Here is an 18,151-nt window from a genome sequence, read left to right on the forward strand (position 1 = left end):
AATTTGAAACATACTTCATCAGACCATATCACTAAGCCAAGGAAAAGTGCATCTGCTTTACATTGAATAAAATTTCTTGCAAAATTGCACCCTTATTTTAAAAATATGTGGACAAAGTATATGATTTCCTGCTGAATAGTAACCTTTTTAGTTACTTTTCAGCAGTAAGAGTTGCTGAAAAGACTAGAGCTCTTCATTATAGAAGAGCTCTTTGCTAAAATATCCTGATCAAATTATTTGTTTTCTTAATTGCAACTAGTTCTAGGACTACTTAATCATGAAGCATTTCTTTATTATTTTCAAATTTTAAATTCTATTATGCAAACTAACAGCAGAGAATAGAGATTTTTCAAGGATGGCAGCTGTATTATTGTTATTTTGACATCTAAACTGTTGTTTTCTGTAATTAAACACCATAATTCTCAGTATATAAAAACATGAAGTAAAGAACAATTGAATAGAAGCTACATTACTTATCATGAACAACTACAAAACCAAAATTTTTGATCTGTTGCAGAACTTTAATCCATATGCAAGGGAAATTGATTTTTAGCCCACCATATTATATAAAGCAATGTTTAAATTTTATTCTATCCCTATTTTATGGCTGCAATATACATGAGGTGTGATAGGTACTACTGAAGTTCTGATCTTTTGTTATACAACCAGTTTTCAATTCATCTAGGACTTTAATATCATTTACATGCTGATAGTGTATTGGCAGTAAATAGGCATCAAAAATCCAATTCATTCTTCACTTTCTTTCTAGTATTCTTGGGATGGGATAAATGTAGTTCTTGATCACATCTTGTCTCATAACAGATTGCCTTCATCTGATGAGATTTTGGACCAAAGAAATCATATTTCTACATATAATCAAATTTATCTGTTAAATTTATTATTTTTGTATACCCTGTAATATACATGTTTTGCTATTACCATAAAATTAGTTTTACTATTTTATTATTTCGACTTATAAAAAAATGTTTCTTGTGTTTTAGTTTTCCTTGGTGAACTTTACTAGTAACCTTAGCAGCCTTTCATTTACAAGTAGTACTACTCAAAAATCAGCATACAGTGCTACAAGACCGTGGTCAAGAGTTTCTCGGAATAAGTTAGTATTACGGTATTCTCTGATTAAAATTTACTTTGTTTTGCAGTAGTCTTGTGTAGTTAATTTTCATGTAAATGATAATTATTACTTAACAGTATTCTAAATGTATCTTTATTAACACGTTCCCTTCTCCAGAAAGATTCAGCTAATGCCATTCATATATATTAATTGAGTCTACATCAAATTTAATTATAAGAATTAATAAATGTCTATGATTTAAATTAATATGAATTAGCATTTTAAGTTTTAAGAAGAAAAAACTTAATTTATATGCCTTTTGGGGTTTGTTGCTCCATTAGTTTTTTGTGTTACAGACTTACTTGTTTGTGACAAGCTCAAACCTTCTACCTTATGTTCTCTGTTTAGTTACCTGTTGAAGGGAGCTGGATCTTTCTGGGAAAATTGCAGACTGACAACTAGAATGAATAATTCATTTCTCAAAAAATGCTTTTTTGAGAATATTTGGATAGCAATTATAGTTTATATGTTGAATAATTTCTGCATCTGCTTGTTTTACTAATCATTTCTTTTTTCTGGCAGTTTAGCTTAGCTGATCTTGTTATTAAAGTTTATTTGATTGCCTGAAAATATATTCGAACCTATGAAGAAAACAGTTTACTAATACCCCTGGTTAACATCTACTATATCTTCTAGTTAACATCTAAGTATAGCAAATTGACAATTTTGGGAGGGATTACCATTGGATTGCTAACTGGTACAGGCTTTACTTCAAAATACACTTTTTTTATAAGTACCCACTGATACAATTCAATGGCATTCATCTTCAATTGAATACTATAACCTGTTAACTTGTTAATTCCAACAGTGTACAATTTTTGTTGGAGGCAACAGCTAATGATTTGAATGCTAATTAAAATTTAGTTTATAAATGTTCTGTGATAATCCTATGATACCTAAAAAAAATCACCTGTACTGTTCAGAAATTCAACAGAATGGTATGCAGGTAAGTCTGCTGTAAGTGTTATTAATTATGTAGATATAACAACGAAGTACCTTTGATATTCATTTACATTTTAAAAATTATTATGTTGCATCATTATAATAATAAAAGCGAAGTGACCCATTACCAGAGTGTTTAAGAGAGACATTCAGATTTTCTAAGTAACAAGGGTGAAATCACTAAAGTAAACTAATTGTATTTTAATTAGACTCAAGATTTGTATTGAGATCTTGCTGAATTTTAGAAGTTTGTTAAATTTATACTCCAGAAGATACTTAAAGCTATTAATTAGACAAGCTTCCTTATCAACATAGTTACTACACTACATCATGTAATTCTGCTTATGAAGGTGAATAGGTAACTGCTGAGGAATAAATGAAGAGACCAACTTTTTAAGAAATATTGTAATTTTGAAATGGAAATTTAACCCAATTTTTTATGATTCTGAATAATTTCATATTTTCTTTTAGATTGCGACAGTCAACTCTAAGTAATACATTAGAAGCATGTAAAACAGCATGGCCAGTACCGCACATCGAATCTGCTTTTCTTCCAGAATTTAAAATAAAAAAGAAAAATGAAATAAATTTTGAGGTAATTTTTTTTTTCTTTAAATTAGAAGTAACCAGATTATTAAACTGGTTTTCATAATACCGTATAAAATTTTAAAATTAATAACATTTAAAAATAATTTCTATAAGCAGTAATGGTAGTAACCCAGAAAAGTTATATTTAATTAATTGTAACCTCTATAATTTATGTTTAAAGTATAAATTAACATAAATTTCAATAATTCTGTTGTATTTTTAGTAGTTACAAAAATCTGATAATTATCTGTGAAGATGATTTTAAGAATATTATCAATGTATTTATAAGGAGCATATTTTAATTTAGAATAAGTTTGATTCCATTATCCTTTGCCAATTTTTTCAAAGTAATCTCAGATTAAAGTCAAAATGTGTAAATTTGTAGAAAATGGGTGAAAACCAAATAAATTGTTTTAATTCAATAAGAGTCAAACAAAAAATTTTCAGTCATATTAGTTTATAATATGATCATTCAAATTTTTATAATTATATCTTGAGAAACAGTTTTCTTATTAACCTGTTTATTCAGCAATTGAATGAAGTAATGTGGTGGTTGTTTGATTTTTATAAGGTTATTTGTTTTTTTTAAGGTTTCATTAGCCGATTTGATTTTTTTTAAATTAAGTATTGCCACAGTTTAACCAATCAAAAGTTATTACTTATAAACAAAACCTTTAATTTTAATAATGAAATATTTATTTTTAATCCATTTTTTTCTGAAAGTCAAATTCTGTTTCCTTCCCAACTGGACATTAAAGTTAGAAGCTCTACTCTGATGTTAATTTTTAACAATTTAAATGATATTTTATATATATATATATATATATATATATATATATATATATATATATATTTACATTTTAAAGATTAACTTAAAAAAGAAATAAAAAGATAGATAAAAATTAATCTTGTTTTAAATCTCCATATTAAAATTTAAAGTTTTTATTTGGCATTAAATTTAGGGTTAATAATTTTTTAATTTTTAATTTAGCGCTGATTTGTATAAGTCAGAATTTAAGGACAATATGTATAATTTTTTTTTAGTAATTTATATAATTCCTTTGTATTATTACGTTTTATATCTGTTTGTATTTTATCATTTTTAAGTATTTTGCACTATTTTTGAAGTTTCTTGTACAATTATTTTTTTTAAATTTATAAGAGTAAAAAAATAGAATTGTAATATACAGTATAAAAATTGACTAAAAATAATTTTTTTTTTCTGAAAATGTCTCAGCATACATCACCAGATAAATTGAATTATATGGAAATCCTTTAAAAAAATTGTAATTAAAGTTTTTTATTTGAATTTATACAAAACTTTTTTAAATGAAAATCATCTAATAGTTGTGTATTTCTTTCTTGAGGAATTGAGATTTTTACATATTGAAAGTAATAATCAAACATTTTGAGGATAATAAACTGCATACAATGTAAGAATTATCCTTTTAACTTCTTATGGTTTTTAGCAAAGTTTTAAAATACACTAAACACAGTCAGCAATTTAATTAAAGGATTTCCCTCACTGGGAGAAGGTCCTTTAATTAAGAACCTTAACGTTTGTTCTTTAATTAAGGTTGGTATTCAAAGTATTAAATTAATATAGTTAGACCCTATCATTATAATTGGTTTCTAACAAAGATTGCTTTTTCTTAATCTAATTACTATTAGCAACTGCATTATTTCTTTTATACTACTACCATTACTACCCTTATCATAATAATTATGTTTATCACCGTCATCTCTGATATTATTATGCTATTTTTGTACAGTTTTTTTTGCAATAAGTTTAATCGCTTTGGATACCTTGAGATGAAAAAACATTCATCAGTGTTGTCGTCAAGAACAATTATTGTTGAATCCATCGGGTTACCAGAACCAACCAATCTTCAACAAATTTTCACATCCACAACTTCAGATAAACTACTACAGCATATATAAATTTCAAGGAAATTACTGAAGTAGTTTTGGAGATTTTTGAGCCACAAAATTTTATACATATGCCTATATATATGGAAATCCCAATTTAAGTGAATGGTATCTTTATACTCCTCATACCTCAAAACATTAAAAAAAAAAATCATTTTACCTCCCCCCCACTCCTACCATGTGATCGAAAGTAATACCGTACTTTTGTTCAAAATCTAATTAAAAACTAATCACTTGAATCATGAATTACAATTTATGATAAGACTGTAAAACTAATAGACATTTCAAAAATGTATGTTTGTATAAACAGAGAAATAAACAAACAATTCTACTCACTTTTTTTATTGAAAATTTAATAAATAAATGAACGCACAGACAAGTCTTGTCCCTGTACAAAAATCTGCATTGTTTTTCAATATTTTTCCCATTTAAAGGTACATATGCAAAAGTAATTATAATTACCTAGCATTTCGAATTACCAGTTCCTTAATTTGGATCCTGGACAATCCAAAATAGCAGCTGTTAGCAATGATCATAGATGACTTTAACTCACTACACACAATTTTAGTAGCAACCATATTTTTATATTTTATTATTTTTTAATAAGGTTACTTCCCCTGTTATTATGTGCCAAAATAAACCAGTATAAGACAATGTTATACTTGCAAAAAAAAAGCACACCACAGCTTTGTAGATTATAATGGTAGCAAATTACTAAATATAATTTTCAATAAACAATGAATGATTAATCCACAGTGACTGAATTACTGATATGCAACACTTTTAACAATCTCAGTAGCTTAGATATGTCATTTACATCCACTTATGATTACAATGAAGAACATAAAATAAAACTTACACCATTTATTAATTGCAACTACTATCTTACTTATTAAAAACCTATCTACATATAGACATGAAAAATAAAAATTCAAAACAAAAAAATTAAAAATATATAATTTTTTTGTATATGCTGTACATTTATCTTTAATAAGATTTTACATCTTAGTACATAGTACATTTACATAGTACATTTTTTTTTTTTTTTAAATTGTACTATAGCATATTTTACATACATATGTTTAACATTTTAATAAAAGTTATTAAAGCATTAAATTAAACTAAGCTCTCTTAATGAAAGCTGGCAAAACACAGCTGGTTAATAACACTGTTATGAGTAAACCTCTTAAACTACCTACAAACAGCAATAAGATTTGTTTATTCACTGAGCATAAGCTCCTCTAACTTTAATTTTAGATGTTCAATAAACCTTCAGAAGGCTGAATAACGTTCTCTAATTTAACAAAAGCATGAAGGCTATTGTTAACTCTATATATCACTTTTTTGAGCCACATTTAATCAGTTGTAAATTAATGGAATATACTCAAGTATTTATCTTAATCCTATCATTAAAGAAAAAGCAGTTGCAATTAAAATAGTAACTTTAAATATACAAGTCCATAACTAATAGATCTATGAGTATACTGTTTTTAATACAAGTTTTATTTTTCAGACAAAAATGAAGATGTAATAAAAAAATTATTGTATCATTGAAGATAATTTTTTAAAAATAATTTAAATATTTTTATAATATAACCTAACTTTAATTTTTTTAAATAAAACAATATCAAATCACTTAGTTTTAATTAATTTTTTTTTTCAAATCTTAAAACATGTTAATGTATAAATGATACTTAATAGTTGATTTTTGTACATAAAAAAATAAATAATATATTCTGATTTGTTATATTTACTGCCCCTAATTTTAACCACCACTGTATGAGATGAAAATAACACGATGAGATATATTGTATAAGTAATGGTCTTGTTTATATGAAAGTCAAATTTGACAGGGATTTGTTAAAAAAGAACCTTCCTTTTACCCAAAGTTCAAGTACTACTAAGGTTGGTTTTCCAATAATCTGATTACTAGCACCAATTTTCAACATACAGAATTCTGATGTGTAATAATTTTTTTTTAAACTAACATCTTAAATGAAGAAACACAATACAGTTCTAGTAAATTACTCAGTCATTTAAAAATAGAATTTCCCGGTTACTTCTATAGGGACACCATACATAACAGTTTAGAAAAATTTTCAACCTGTAAGCAGAAGAGACTGAAATGTAAAAATTAGATAATTTATTTCAACTTACAATAACTTACCATTATTTAGCAGAACAGCAGTTAAATGTATACACTTAAAAATATTTTACAAAGATCACTAGAAATAAACATATAGTACCGCGCTCTTACGTAACGACTCAAGCGAACTGTGGCGCCGATCGTCACGAATGCAGAGCCGTTTCGAATTACGAACACGATTGTGCCCGAACTTGTAGTTGATTAGCTACCGTTTGAATAAACCATTGCTACATGAACTTACGAAATACTCCGACGTATTACGAGAAGATCCGAATACTTATTTCTACTTATGGTAGAAATTAATGGTTTTGTAATTAATTCGTAAGTTTTAATTATTTTAAATATTTACTAGTAGATGTGCACTTTATTTTAAGGTGAACATATGTACCGGTAATTGTCATATATCCGGCCTCCGTGGTGCTAATGGTAGCGTCTCGGCCTTTCATCCAGAGGTCCCAGGGTCGAATCCCAGTCAGGCATGGCATTTTCACACACGCTACAAATCATTCATCTCATCCTGTAAAGCAATACCTAACGCTGGACCGGTTGGTTAAACAAAAAAAATTGTCTTATATAAACTAATTCTTCATTAGGCTGCAATTTAAAAAAAAACTATCCAAAATAATAAAAAGATAAATATTTAGTTTAATTGAGTAATCAGGCCAAAACACATCAGAAACCGTACTTTACTAAATAACGAAAAAACCTTTAACTCCCAATGTATTTGTAAATTTTAACGGTATTAATTAAAATAAATATATAATGTCCTTGTTATAAAATGAGGTATTATAACTGAAAAGAAAAATGGTTTCTAATAGGACTATCTGCTTTTCATATCGTCGTTTATTAAAGTGTAGTTAGATCCAAAATGGTGAATAGGGAATATTATTTTAAAATTTTGACATAGAATAAAAATGTTTAATTAATTTTTTTTAAGTCTCCATATCTGAGCTATTTGGTGGGAAACTTAATTAATTTTCTGATAAAACTTTTCTGTAATCGTAAATGTCCATTTTACATCTATTTACTAAAACAGCTACTACAAAATTATCTTTAATTATAGAGGTTGTACATTGTCTGTAAAAGAAATAGGTTTTATAAAAATATTAAATTTCATCCTAAATAAATTTATTTATTAAAAATTCCTCTCCACAAAAAATATTAAACTTTTAGCAACTTTCTACATTTGTATATCTTCTGATGTACTGAAATTTCCTTGCCAGCTGAAGAAAAAATATTTTGATACCTGTAGTTGTCTTAATCCTTCCTTTATCTTACTACTTCCAAGATGTACCCAGCAACACATTTTTGAAACATTTTAACCTTACGTAAAACAAGAATTATAACACAATACACGTATTAACATATAAATAAATATTTAAGATAATCAGCAATTACAATGTGAACCAAGCTTAATTGTGTTTTTACAAATGAACTCTATTTTTTGAACTGCTGCAGTAGAATTTGTAATTTGTTCCTTCTTCTTCTTCTTCACAAATTGTCTCCTCACCAGAGGTTTACAAATAGCATATCAATTTTAATAACAGAAGAAGCTATATGGAAAACTAGAAAATAAACATCAAAATCACTATCTCATATTAAAAAGACATAATATTCCTCCTCTTCCTATATATCTCCTTCCTTGGATCTCTACTTAAATTATCACTTCTAAATAAAATATTTTTTCCTTTATATGACTGACCAAGATATAGCTTCCAAATCTTAAAGTGTTCCCACAATTTCTTCTTGCTTCCAATCTGTATCAATTTGTCCATTCTAATTGCCACCTAACCGGTACATAATATTTTTAAAATTCACTTATAAATTTCACTTCAGATGCCTGATGCTTTTCACAGATTGTTGAATTTAGGGTTTAAAAAATAATTTTTTTTGCCAGTTAAAACTTCTTTTATATTGCTTGAATAATTTATATGGAAATAAATAATAGTTTTAATAAATATCAGTTTTATGCAGAAATTTTCTAATTAAGAACCATTCAAGATTGTTTTGAATCCATCTTGGGGATCTTATTACTTGTTATATGATAGAGCCCAACTTGAGTGGTATAGTAATACATTGTCGTGTGTTCACAGTTCAACCAGGGTACTGAGAGACTAACACACTAAAAATTTCTTATAAATACAATTTATTACTCTAAAGACATATAAACAAAATAAATAATTGTATGACATAGAAAATATAATACAAATAAAATAAGATTTGTTTAAAGACAGTTAAATTATAAAAACCCGAATACAGTCCAATTTGCTAAAAGTGTTATAATAACCACTATTATTAATGCCTAATATTGACATTAACAAAATAACACTAAAAAGTCTAAAGTTCATACAATTCAATTTCTGCAAATATTATTACTTTTACTGTCTACAGTAAAACTACCCTACACTTTATTAATGAATATAATACTATCACTTTCACTACTATCTGCTAATAACTACTGAACAACTTCCTGCATTCACCACTGTTCACAATGGAATGCTCATGACCTATTCTCTATTTGTTGTTACCACATGCTTACTGATATCGCCATCACCACAACCATGATGAACTCAGACTTGTGAAACTATCGCTTATCATGACTACGCCAAACACAGCAGGAAATACTGACTGTTCCTGCTGGTCCCAGCAGTATTTATACACCCTGGCCTGCACAACCAGTACCCACCTTATCTCTTAAGCAAAATAAGTTTCATAGTTTGCCCCCTTACATTTTTCTATAAATTCTTATTCTGGTCCGGTAACCCCACTGGTCAAACAACAGAATTTGGAGGGTCCACTGTCTGTATTACAAAGAACAGATAGTTAAACGGACCTGTTAGTCTGAGAAAGGAATTCCTTTTAGTTCCTTCTGGATTCTTCTTTTCATTATTTTCTCATTCTTTTTTCTCAAATGGAAGAAATCAGTTACCCTGGTCCTGTTATAACATTAACGAAAGTAATGAGATAAAGATTCCAATACATTTAACATGTTCACTCAAGCCCTAGTAATTAAACAAACTTGAAGTAACCTTATCAGATAGGCATTTCTCAGTTTCCTTAACTCGTCAACTTTTACAGTTACAAATATTCCTATGTATAATTACAGCAGTTAATGAATTCAAATTAACTCTGTAGAATTCTTCTATTTTTTTGTTATGAAAGGGCGGGCATCAACACCTATGGTCATTAGCCCGATGAAAATTGGTAGTGTGTGAAAATATGCCATGCCTAACCAGGATCTGTAGAATGTTATAAAATTTATATATTTTTTAAAATGTTTTGTATATTGAATGGAGAACATTTTTGAAGAAAAAGTGTTTTACTAAATTAAAAATTTCCTTTCTTAATGTATTTACAAGATGTACCATTATTAATGGTGCTTATTTTAAAACTGTTAGTAAACTTCTTTCTACATAGTCAGGTAATAATATATTTAGGAATGTGTTAAATTTGTTCTTTTGAAGTAACTTTTTGTCAAATTTAATGCGTTTACATGAACTTCATATTGTTCTAGTGCTAGATAATTTTCATATTATATGTTAAAAATTGCATGTTCAATTAATGTGTGTATAGATTGATTCTGTTATGTATACTGCCTGTATGTGTTATTTAAATAAAAACAACTCGCTTTCAAAATACTGGAAATTCTACAGAACCGCTTCTTTTGTTACCCTTTCAGAGTTAATTAACACAAACTTGTTCAGTGTGGTTACTACAATGTAGTTTAGCAGTATTCTACTGCTAACTGGTATCCACTAGATCGCAGATACCGGTGTTCTTTGGTGGTTGGGTTTCAATTAACCACACCTCTCAGGAATGGTCGAATTGAGACTGTACAAGACTATACTTCACTTACACTCATACATATCATTCTTATTCATCCTCTGAAGTATTATCTGAATGGTAATTACCAGAGGCTAAACAGGAAAAAGAAAGAACTTAGCAATGTTGATGGGCCCCATTTTAAAAATGAGTAGGAGACACTTTCAGGATAATTGAAGCGTAAATTCAATTTATGTTTTGTTTATTCATTAAAACTGTTATTTGTCAAATGTTTTGTTCAAGTCTGCTAAAATCTAGTTTTTATAAACTACATACAAAATTAATACATTGTACATGTTCTATTTTTATTAGATAATTTTTCCAAATGTTAGAATTTTTTTTTCCAGAGGTTGAAAGCAAATTTATACATGTAATATTTTAAAAAAGTTATAAGTTAAATCACATTTTGCCATAGTCAAGGAATTTTTCTGTATAAGTTTGATGTTGATTATAGAATTATTTAAATCTTGGATGAACTTGCACAGTCTCATCCAATTTCTTATTTGGTGTTATCACTCCAGTTTGATTTGTCTAATACTGAATATTGCTGTATTAACATTTGAATTTTATGTAGTTTTCAACATGAAATACAGTGGGTGCCAATTTTCCAGATGTCTAACTATCAGGACTGCTTACATCCACATAAGGCATTTAAAGAAGACTTAATACTCTATTAAAAAAAAATCTTAACTATAAGTTGGCTAAACAAGCTGCTGAATCACATGTACAATCTGTGCAATTTAGCATTTTACAAAAATGAAAAATTTGTGCTTAAAGAAGTTCAAAAATTTCCCAAAAAGAAAGGAATTAATAGCTGGAACAGAAAATAGCAAGATATCTACCTCAAAAAAAAATATTTTTGAAGAAAATCCTGCATGCTCATTTCCCAGGAAACAAGTAATCATAATTCGGTTGAGAAAATAGGACACGCTAACTTCAGTCCTGTACATCTCATAGTGAAAAAGGAGCAAAATTTATGTGAATATTGCCAGGGTAATCTATCAGTAAATACATTATTACCAATTGTCCATAATACAAATAGTAAGGAATGATACACAAGATCTAGAAAAATGCTTAAAGTGACAAATTGTGAGAAAACTCAAAGTTATCTAAAGGACTAGAAATTTCAATATTATAATTATTTAAGTGTGAATTATAAGTAATTAGTAATTATTTATATACATATGATATAATTGCGTGTATATGTAATAGATGTAATACATGTAATATCCTAGTGTAAAACATGTAATTAAATGTATTACACTAGGTGTCACTAATGACCAGTAAGGTTGATGCGACATTAAATAAATAAAAAAAAGCTTTGTTTCAACAGGAAATATATTTTTATCAATCCTTAATTTTACTGGGTTTGTTAATTCTTTTTTCAATTTATACAACAGAAAACATACATAAATTATGCCTGTGTTAAACTAATAAAATTAACTTCTGAAAACTGTGATGGAAAATATTAATTTGTCAAAAATGAATTATGATGTAATGATTTGCATCTAGGGTTATGAAGTTGATATGGACTGGTGGGAGTGTGAAAAAGAATGCGATTATACAAAAATTCTTTTGTTTAAAATGATTACGTGATCTTGCAGCTCATACTTGTAGCAACCTCAGATTACAGATTTTAAAGATAGATTTTTTAAAAAGAAGTAATGGTTTAAAAACATTACATTTTAATTAATAAGTTACTAATAAGTTTTATTCTATTAAACAAACAATTATTTTTGTAATTTTTATGAAATTGTATTTTTTATGACATACAGTAACTTACCTCAATTTCTATTCAACATAGTTTTAAAGTTTTTTTTAATAATAAAACAGTAGGGTAGTAAATTTTATTTTTAGATAGATTTTTATAAATTCTGATTCTTTTATTAACAATTTCTATTCTACTCATTGGATTTTTTGAAACACATTACTGTACTTGTTTTTTATTACACTGTACATAATATCTTTTTAATTTTTACTGAAATATATTTATTTTGTTACAATTTTGTCTTTTTATTATGTGCAATACATGTAACATGATTTGTCCAGTATATATGATGAACAATTAATTTTAAATTATCTGGATTCTGCGATGCAAATCCTGATAATCAGCAAGTATGGTGACCTTGCCTTCCTTAACCAGCAAGATATTGCTGGGTAATACGAGTATATGTTAACACTGTTATACATCACTAATGTATTTTTGATTCTGCTCTGTTTGTTAAGTAGTCTGCAAGTGGGTAGCTACTGGACACAGAGGAACAGTTTCCATGTAAAAAAAAACAAGTCTAATAACTTTTAATATGTTTTTTCATATTCAATAAGCGATTTTATAGTATATACTATTATAAAATAGTATATACATCAGGAACAGTGTTTTAAATGTTACAAAGTTAAAAAAATAGAAAGAACTGTCATGTGAATTAAAAACTGAATACTTAGTAAATTAACCAAATATTACATTAACCATATAATACCTCTGAACTGTCATTAACAAATCATTTTTTTTGAACATAATTTTTAAAAATTGTAATATTAATTTCTATTCTTGTCAGTTTTAGATGTAGGGTCAGCTTTAGATGTTTTACAGTAGGGCCTCTCTTAACAGAGGTAATTAGGAGTGGTGCTGGTTCAAATAACAGAATCCACAGTTAACAGAGACCTTAAGTATTGTTCATAAATTCTGGCAACAAACCATACTATTAAATTGGTAGCAGAATAGGATACAAATTAAAATTATTATTATTATTTTATTTTACTGTATTTATTATAATAAAATGACTAGTCACTGATCACTTCTGCATCAACTCGCATAAACTTAGTTTGATTTTTTTAACAAAAACATCTGTCACCTTCTTTTGACTTAATACAAGTCTGTAGCAGCACGATCACACCAGTTTCATACTACCACTAAGTCAAGGAAAGAAACATCGTTTCATTGTTCTAAATATTGAGCGCTTTGTGTGAAAAATACAGTTCTTCATTGTGGTTATTTTTTTAATTTTGATTAATCAGTTCATCTTTGACACTGGAGATATCATTAAACTCTTCCATCACAACTTTCACAATATCATCAAAAATTTTAAATATTGGTTCCCTTGAATCTGATTCTAACCACTCTTGCACTTCATTTACCTTTACATTTTCACATCCGGGTATATTTTCTAATAAAGCAAAAAACTCATCAATTGTATAGTACACAAAAATTTCTGATTGTTGTTAACCTACCAAAAGATTTATTGATTGAATTCCATGATTCTGCTGACATGTAAATTACATGTTTTACGGTCAATGCAGGCATAATTTGAAGCTCTGATGCTAGAATATGAGAACATCTTTTTTATAATTTTTTTATTGCTGCTATTACACCCTGATCCACAGGTTAATAAATGGGTGTTCGTATTTGATGGAAAAAAATTGTCTTAAGTTCCCAAAAATTATAACATCTTCAGATTGATGGCAGGGCACACTGTCCAACAACAGAATTGTTTTTCCAGATTTCTTTACTTGTAGATAATTTTTCACATGCAGAACAAAACTATAGTTAAACAGATTCTCAAAAATGTTTGCACTCATCCATGCCAATTTTTGGCTAGCCTACTTAACAGGCAATGAATCTAATTTTAAACATTTTAATGCCCTAGGTTTAGCAGCTTTGCTAATCATAAGAGGTACTTTGTTGTCACCACTAGCATTACTGCAGACAAGAACAGTTACTCACTCTTTTCTAATTTTAAAGCCACTTGCAGAAGCTTCTTCCGTTGATGCTAGTGTTTTCAATCCTGCCTCATCTGCTTATATACTTGTTCTGCCACAGATTTTCTGACTGAACAAGAACAAAAAATTTTTTGATATTAGCAGCATTGTCATTATCTGCAGATAATTCTTCCTCTGATACAGTTGTCTTATGCAGTGACAATTTCTACATTTCTCCAGCCAGCCTTTCCAGGAAGAAAATTTATCTGGACCATTCACATTTTTGTTAAGCTGAATAGCCTTTTCTTGCAAAATAGGGCCAGATACTGGTACCCCAAAGGTTATTGCCTGACCACAAGGAAACATCATCTAAAGCATCATTAGACAGGATTCTTTAGCATAGAATGTTTAAAAACGTTTCTTGCACTTTTTTAACAGTATTCTTCAATTTGTTTTTTGTTCCATTTCCAATTGCCAATGGTTGTTTCTCCAACACCAAATTCATAAGCAATTTTTTTAATCAATTCTGTTTAAATTGCTTCTAATTTTTTATCCATTGCAACCACCAGTTTATGTTTTGTATTAGTAATATCTTTGCTATAACTAGCCATTATAACAATAACCACAATGCAATACGTACAAGTAAAAAAATACAACACATTACATTGTTGCAGATACAGTCACAAAATACAGATTGATCTTTATGCGTATAGTAGAACAGAAATTAAAGAAAATCTATTGTTCTGCTTTACTGTCATGCGTAAATATGCAATACTAATTACTACACAATAGTAATTGCATACAATGAATAATCTTCAGTAATAGGCTACAATAAAATTTGTACATGGAATAAACAGCAGCTCAGTTAATTTATTTTTTTAATTTTATTGCACTTCAGACTTTCTTGAGGCTAATTATGGATATAATGAATGATCTTTAGCGTAGAGAAAAGATGCCATGCTTGAACGGGATTCGAACCCACAACCACCAGACAAAAAGCAGAGACACAATTCGACCACAACAGTTAGTCATCTCGGTTAAGAAATATATATATAGTAGGAATTAGTGAGGTTCGGTGGGAAGAGGAAGGCGACTTTTGGACAGGTAATTTTAGAGTAATTAACTCAGCGTCAAATAATGGGCAGGCAGGAGTAGGTTTCGTGATGAACAAGAAGATAGGGAGGAGAGTGGATTATTTCAAGACGCATAGCGATAGAATCATTGTAATAAGGATAAAATCAAAACCTAAACCGACAACAATTGTTAACGTCTATATGCCTACAAGCACCCATGATGATGATGAGGTAGAGTGTGTATACGAAGAGATTGATGAAGCAATTAAACACGTAAAAGGAGATGAAAATTTAATAATAGTTGGAGATTGGAATGCAAGCATTGGAAAAGGCAAGGAAGGAAATATAGTGGGTGAATACGGGCTGGGCAAAAAGAATGAAAGAGGGGACCGACTTATAGAGTTTTGCACGAAGTATAATTTAGTAATTGCCAACACCCAATTTAAAAATCATAATAGAAGAATATACACTTGGAAAAGCCAGGCGATACTGCAAGGTATCAGATAGATTATATCATGGTTAAGCAAAGATTTAGAAATCAACTCGTTGACTGCAAAACTTACCCTGGAGCAGACATTGATAGCGATCATAATTTGGTGATAATGAAATGTAGATTGGGGTTTAAAAACCTGAAGAAAAGGTGTCAGATGAATCGGTGGAATTTAGAGAAGCTTGAGGAAGAGGAGGTAAAGAAGATTTTTGAGGAGGACATCGCAAAAGGTCTGAGTAAAAAATATAAGGTAGTAAATGTAGAAGAAGAATGGGAGAACGTTAAAAAGGAAATTCTTAAATCAGCAGAAGCAAACTTAGGCGGAATAAAGAGAACTGGTAGAAAACCTTGGGTTTCAGACAATATATGGCAGCTGATGGATGAACGTAGAAAAAAATAAAAATATAAGAACGCTAGTGATGAAGAAAGTAAAAGGAACTATCGGCAATTAAGAAATGCTATAAACAGGAAGTGCAAACTGGCGAAAGAAGAGTGGATTAAAGAAAAGTGTTCAGAAATGGAAAGAGAAATGAACATTGGTAAAATAGACGAAGCATACAGGAAAGTTAAGGAAAATTTTGGGGTACATAAATTTCAATCTAATAATGTGTTAAAGATGGTACACCAATATATAATACAAAAGGTAAAGTCGATAGATGGGTGGAATATATTGAAGAGTTATACGGAGGAAATGAATTAGAAAATAGTGTTATAAAGGAAGTTGAGGAGGATGAAATGGGAGAAACAATACTGAGATCCGAATTTAAGAGAGCATTAAAAGATTTAAATGGCAGAAAGGCTCCTGGAATAGACGGAATACCTGTAGAATTACTGCGCAGTGCAGGTGAGGAAGCGATTGATAGATTATACTGGTGTGATAGATTACTGGTGTGTAATATTTATGAAAAAGGGGAATTTCCGTCAGACTTCAAAAAAAGTGTTATAGTCATGATACCAAAGAAAGCAGGGGCAGATAAATGTGAAGAATACAGAACAATTAGTTTAACTAGTCAAGCATCAAAAATCTTAACTAGAATTCTATACAAAAGAATTGAGAGGAGAGTGGAGGAAGTGGAGAGTGGAGAAGACCAATTTGGTTTCAGGAAAAGTATAGGGACAAGGGAAGCAATTTTAGGCCTCAGATTAATAGTAGAAGGAAGATTAAAGAAAAACAAACCGACATACTTGGCGTTTATAGACCTAGAAAAGGCATTCGATAACGTAGACTGGAATAAAATGTTCAGTATTTTAAAAAAATTAGGGTTCAAGTACAGAGATAGAAGAACAATTGCTAACATGTACAGGAACCAAACACCAACAGTAACAATTGAAGAACATAAGAAAGAAGCCGTAATAAGAAAGGGAGTCCGACAAGGATGTTCCCTATTATCTCCGTTACTTTTTAATCTTTACATGGAACTAGCAGTTAATGATGTTAAAGAACAATTTAGATTCGGAGTAACAGTACAAGGTGAAAAGATAAAGATGCTAAGATTTGCTGATGATACAGTAATTCTAGCCGAGAGTAAAAAGGATTTAGAAGAAACAATGAACGGCATAGATGAAGTCCTACGCAAGAACTATCGCATGAAAATAAACAAGAACAAAACAAAAGTCATGAAATGTAGTAGAAATAACAAAGATGGACCACTGAATGTGAAAATAGGAGGAGAAAAGATTATGGAGGTAGAAGAATTTTGTTATTTGGGAAGTAGAATTACTAAAGATGGACGAAGCAGGAGCGATATAAAATGCTGAATAGCACAAGCTAAACGAGCCTTCAGTAAGAAATATAATTTGTTTACATCAAAAATTAATTTAAATGTCAGGAAAAGATTTTTGAAAGTGTATGTTTGGAGTGTCGCTTTATATGGAAGTGAAACTTGGACAATCGGAGTATCTGAGAAGAAATGGTTAGAAGCTTTTGAAATGTGGTGCTATAGGAGAATGTTAAAAACCAGATGGGTGAATAAAGTGACAAATGAAGAGGTATTGCGGCAAATAGATGAAGAAAGAAGCATTTGGAAAAATATAGTTAAAAGAAGAGACAGACTTATAGGCCACATACTAAGGCATCCTGGAATAGTCGCTTTAATATTGGAAGGACAGGTAGAAGGGAAACATTGTGTAGGCAGGCCACGTTTGGAATATGTAAAACAAATTGTTAGGGATGTAGGATGTAGAGGGTATACTGAAATGAAGCGACTAGCACTAGATAGGGAATCTTGGAGAGCTGCATCAAACCAGTCAAATGACTGAAGACAAAAAAAAAATATATATATATATTCCTGAATATATATATATATATATATATATATAATATTTATTGTATA

General features: G+C 29.1%; 1 protein-coding gene across 3 annotated transcripts in view; it reads left to right on the top strand.

The window, feature by feature from the left end:
• The window catches only part of LOC142323729 (uncharacterized), a 14,453-nt gene extending 1,973 nt beyond the window's left edge, over positions 1-12,480 (top strand). The window contains exons 2-4 of one of the 3 annotated variants that reach the window (XM_075363887.1): positions 1,002-1,114; positions 2,546-2,669; positions 11,171-12,478. In XM_075363887.1, the coding sequence (XP_075220002.1) occupies positions 1,002-1,114; positions 2,546-2,669; positions 11,171-11,236 (303 nt within the window). In that variant the 3' untranslated portion in view covers positions 11,237-12,478. The other 2 variants (XM_075363889.1, XM_075363888.1) reach the window with 2 other exon arrangements.
• The last annotated feature ends 5,671 nt before the right edge of the window (positions 12,481-18,151 follow it).

Source organism: Lycorma delicatula, chromosome 4, assembly GCF_047948215.1.
Source record: "Lycorma delicatula isolate Av1 chromosome 4, ASM4794821v1, whole genome shotgun sequence".
NCBI classification, from domain to species: Eukaryota; Metazoa; Arthropoda; class Insecta; order Hemiptera; family Fulgoridae; genus Lycorma; species Lycorma delicatula.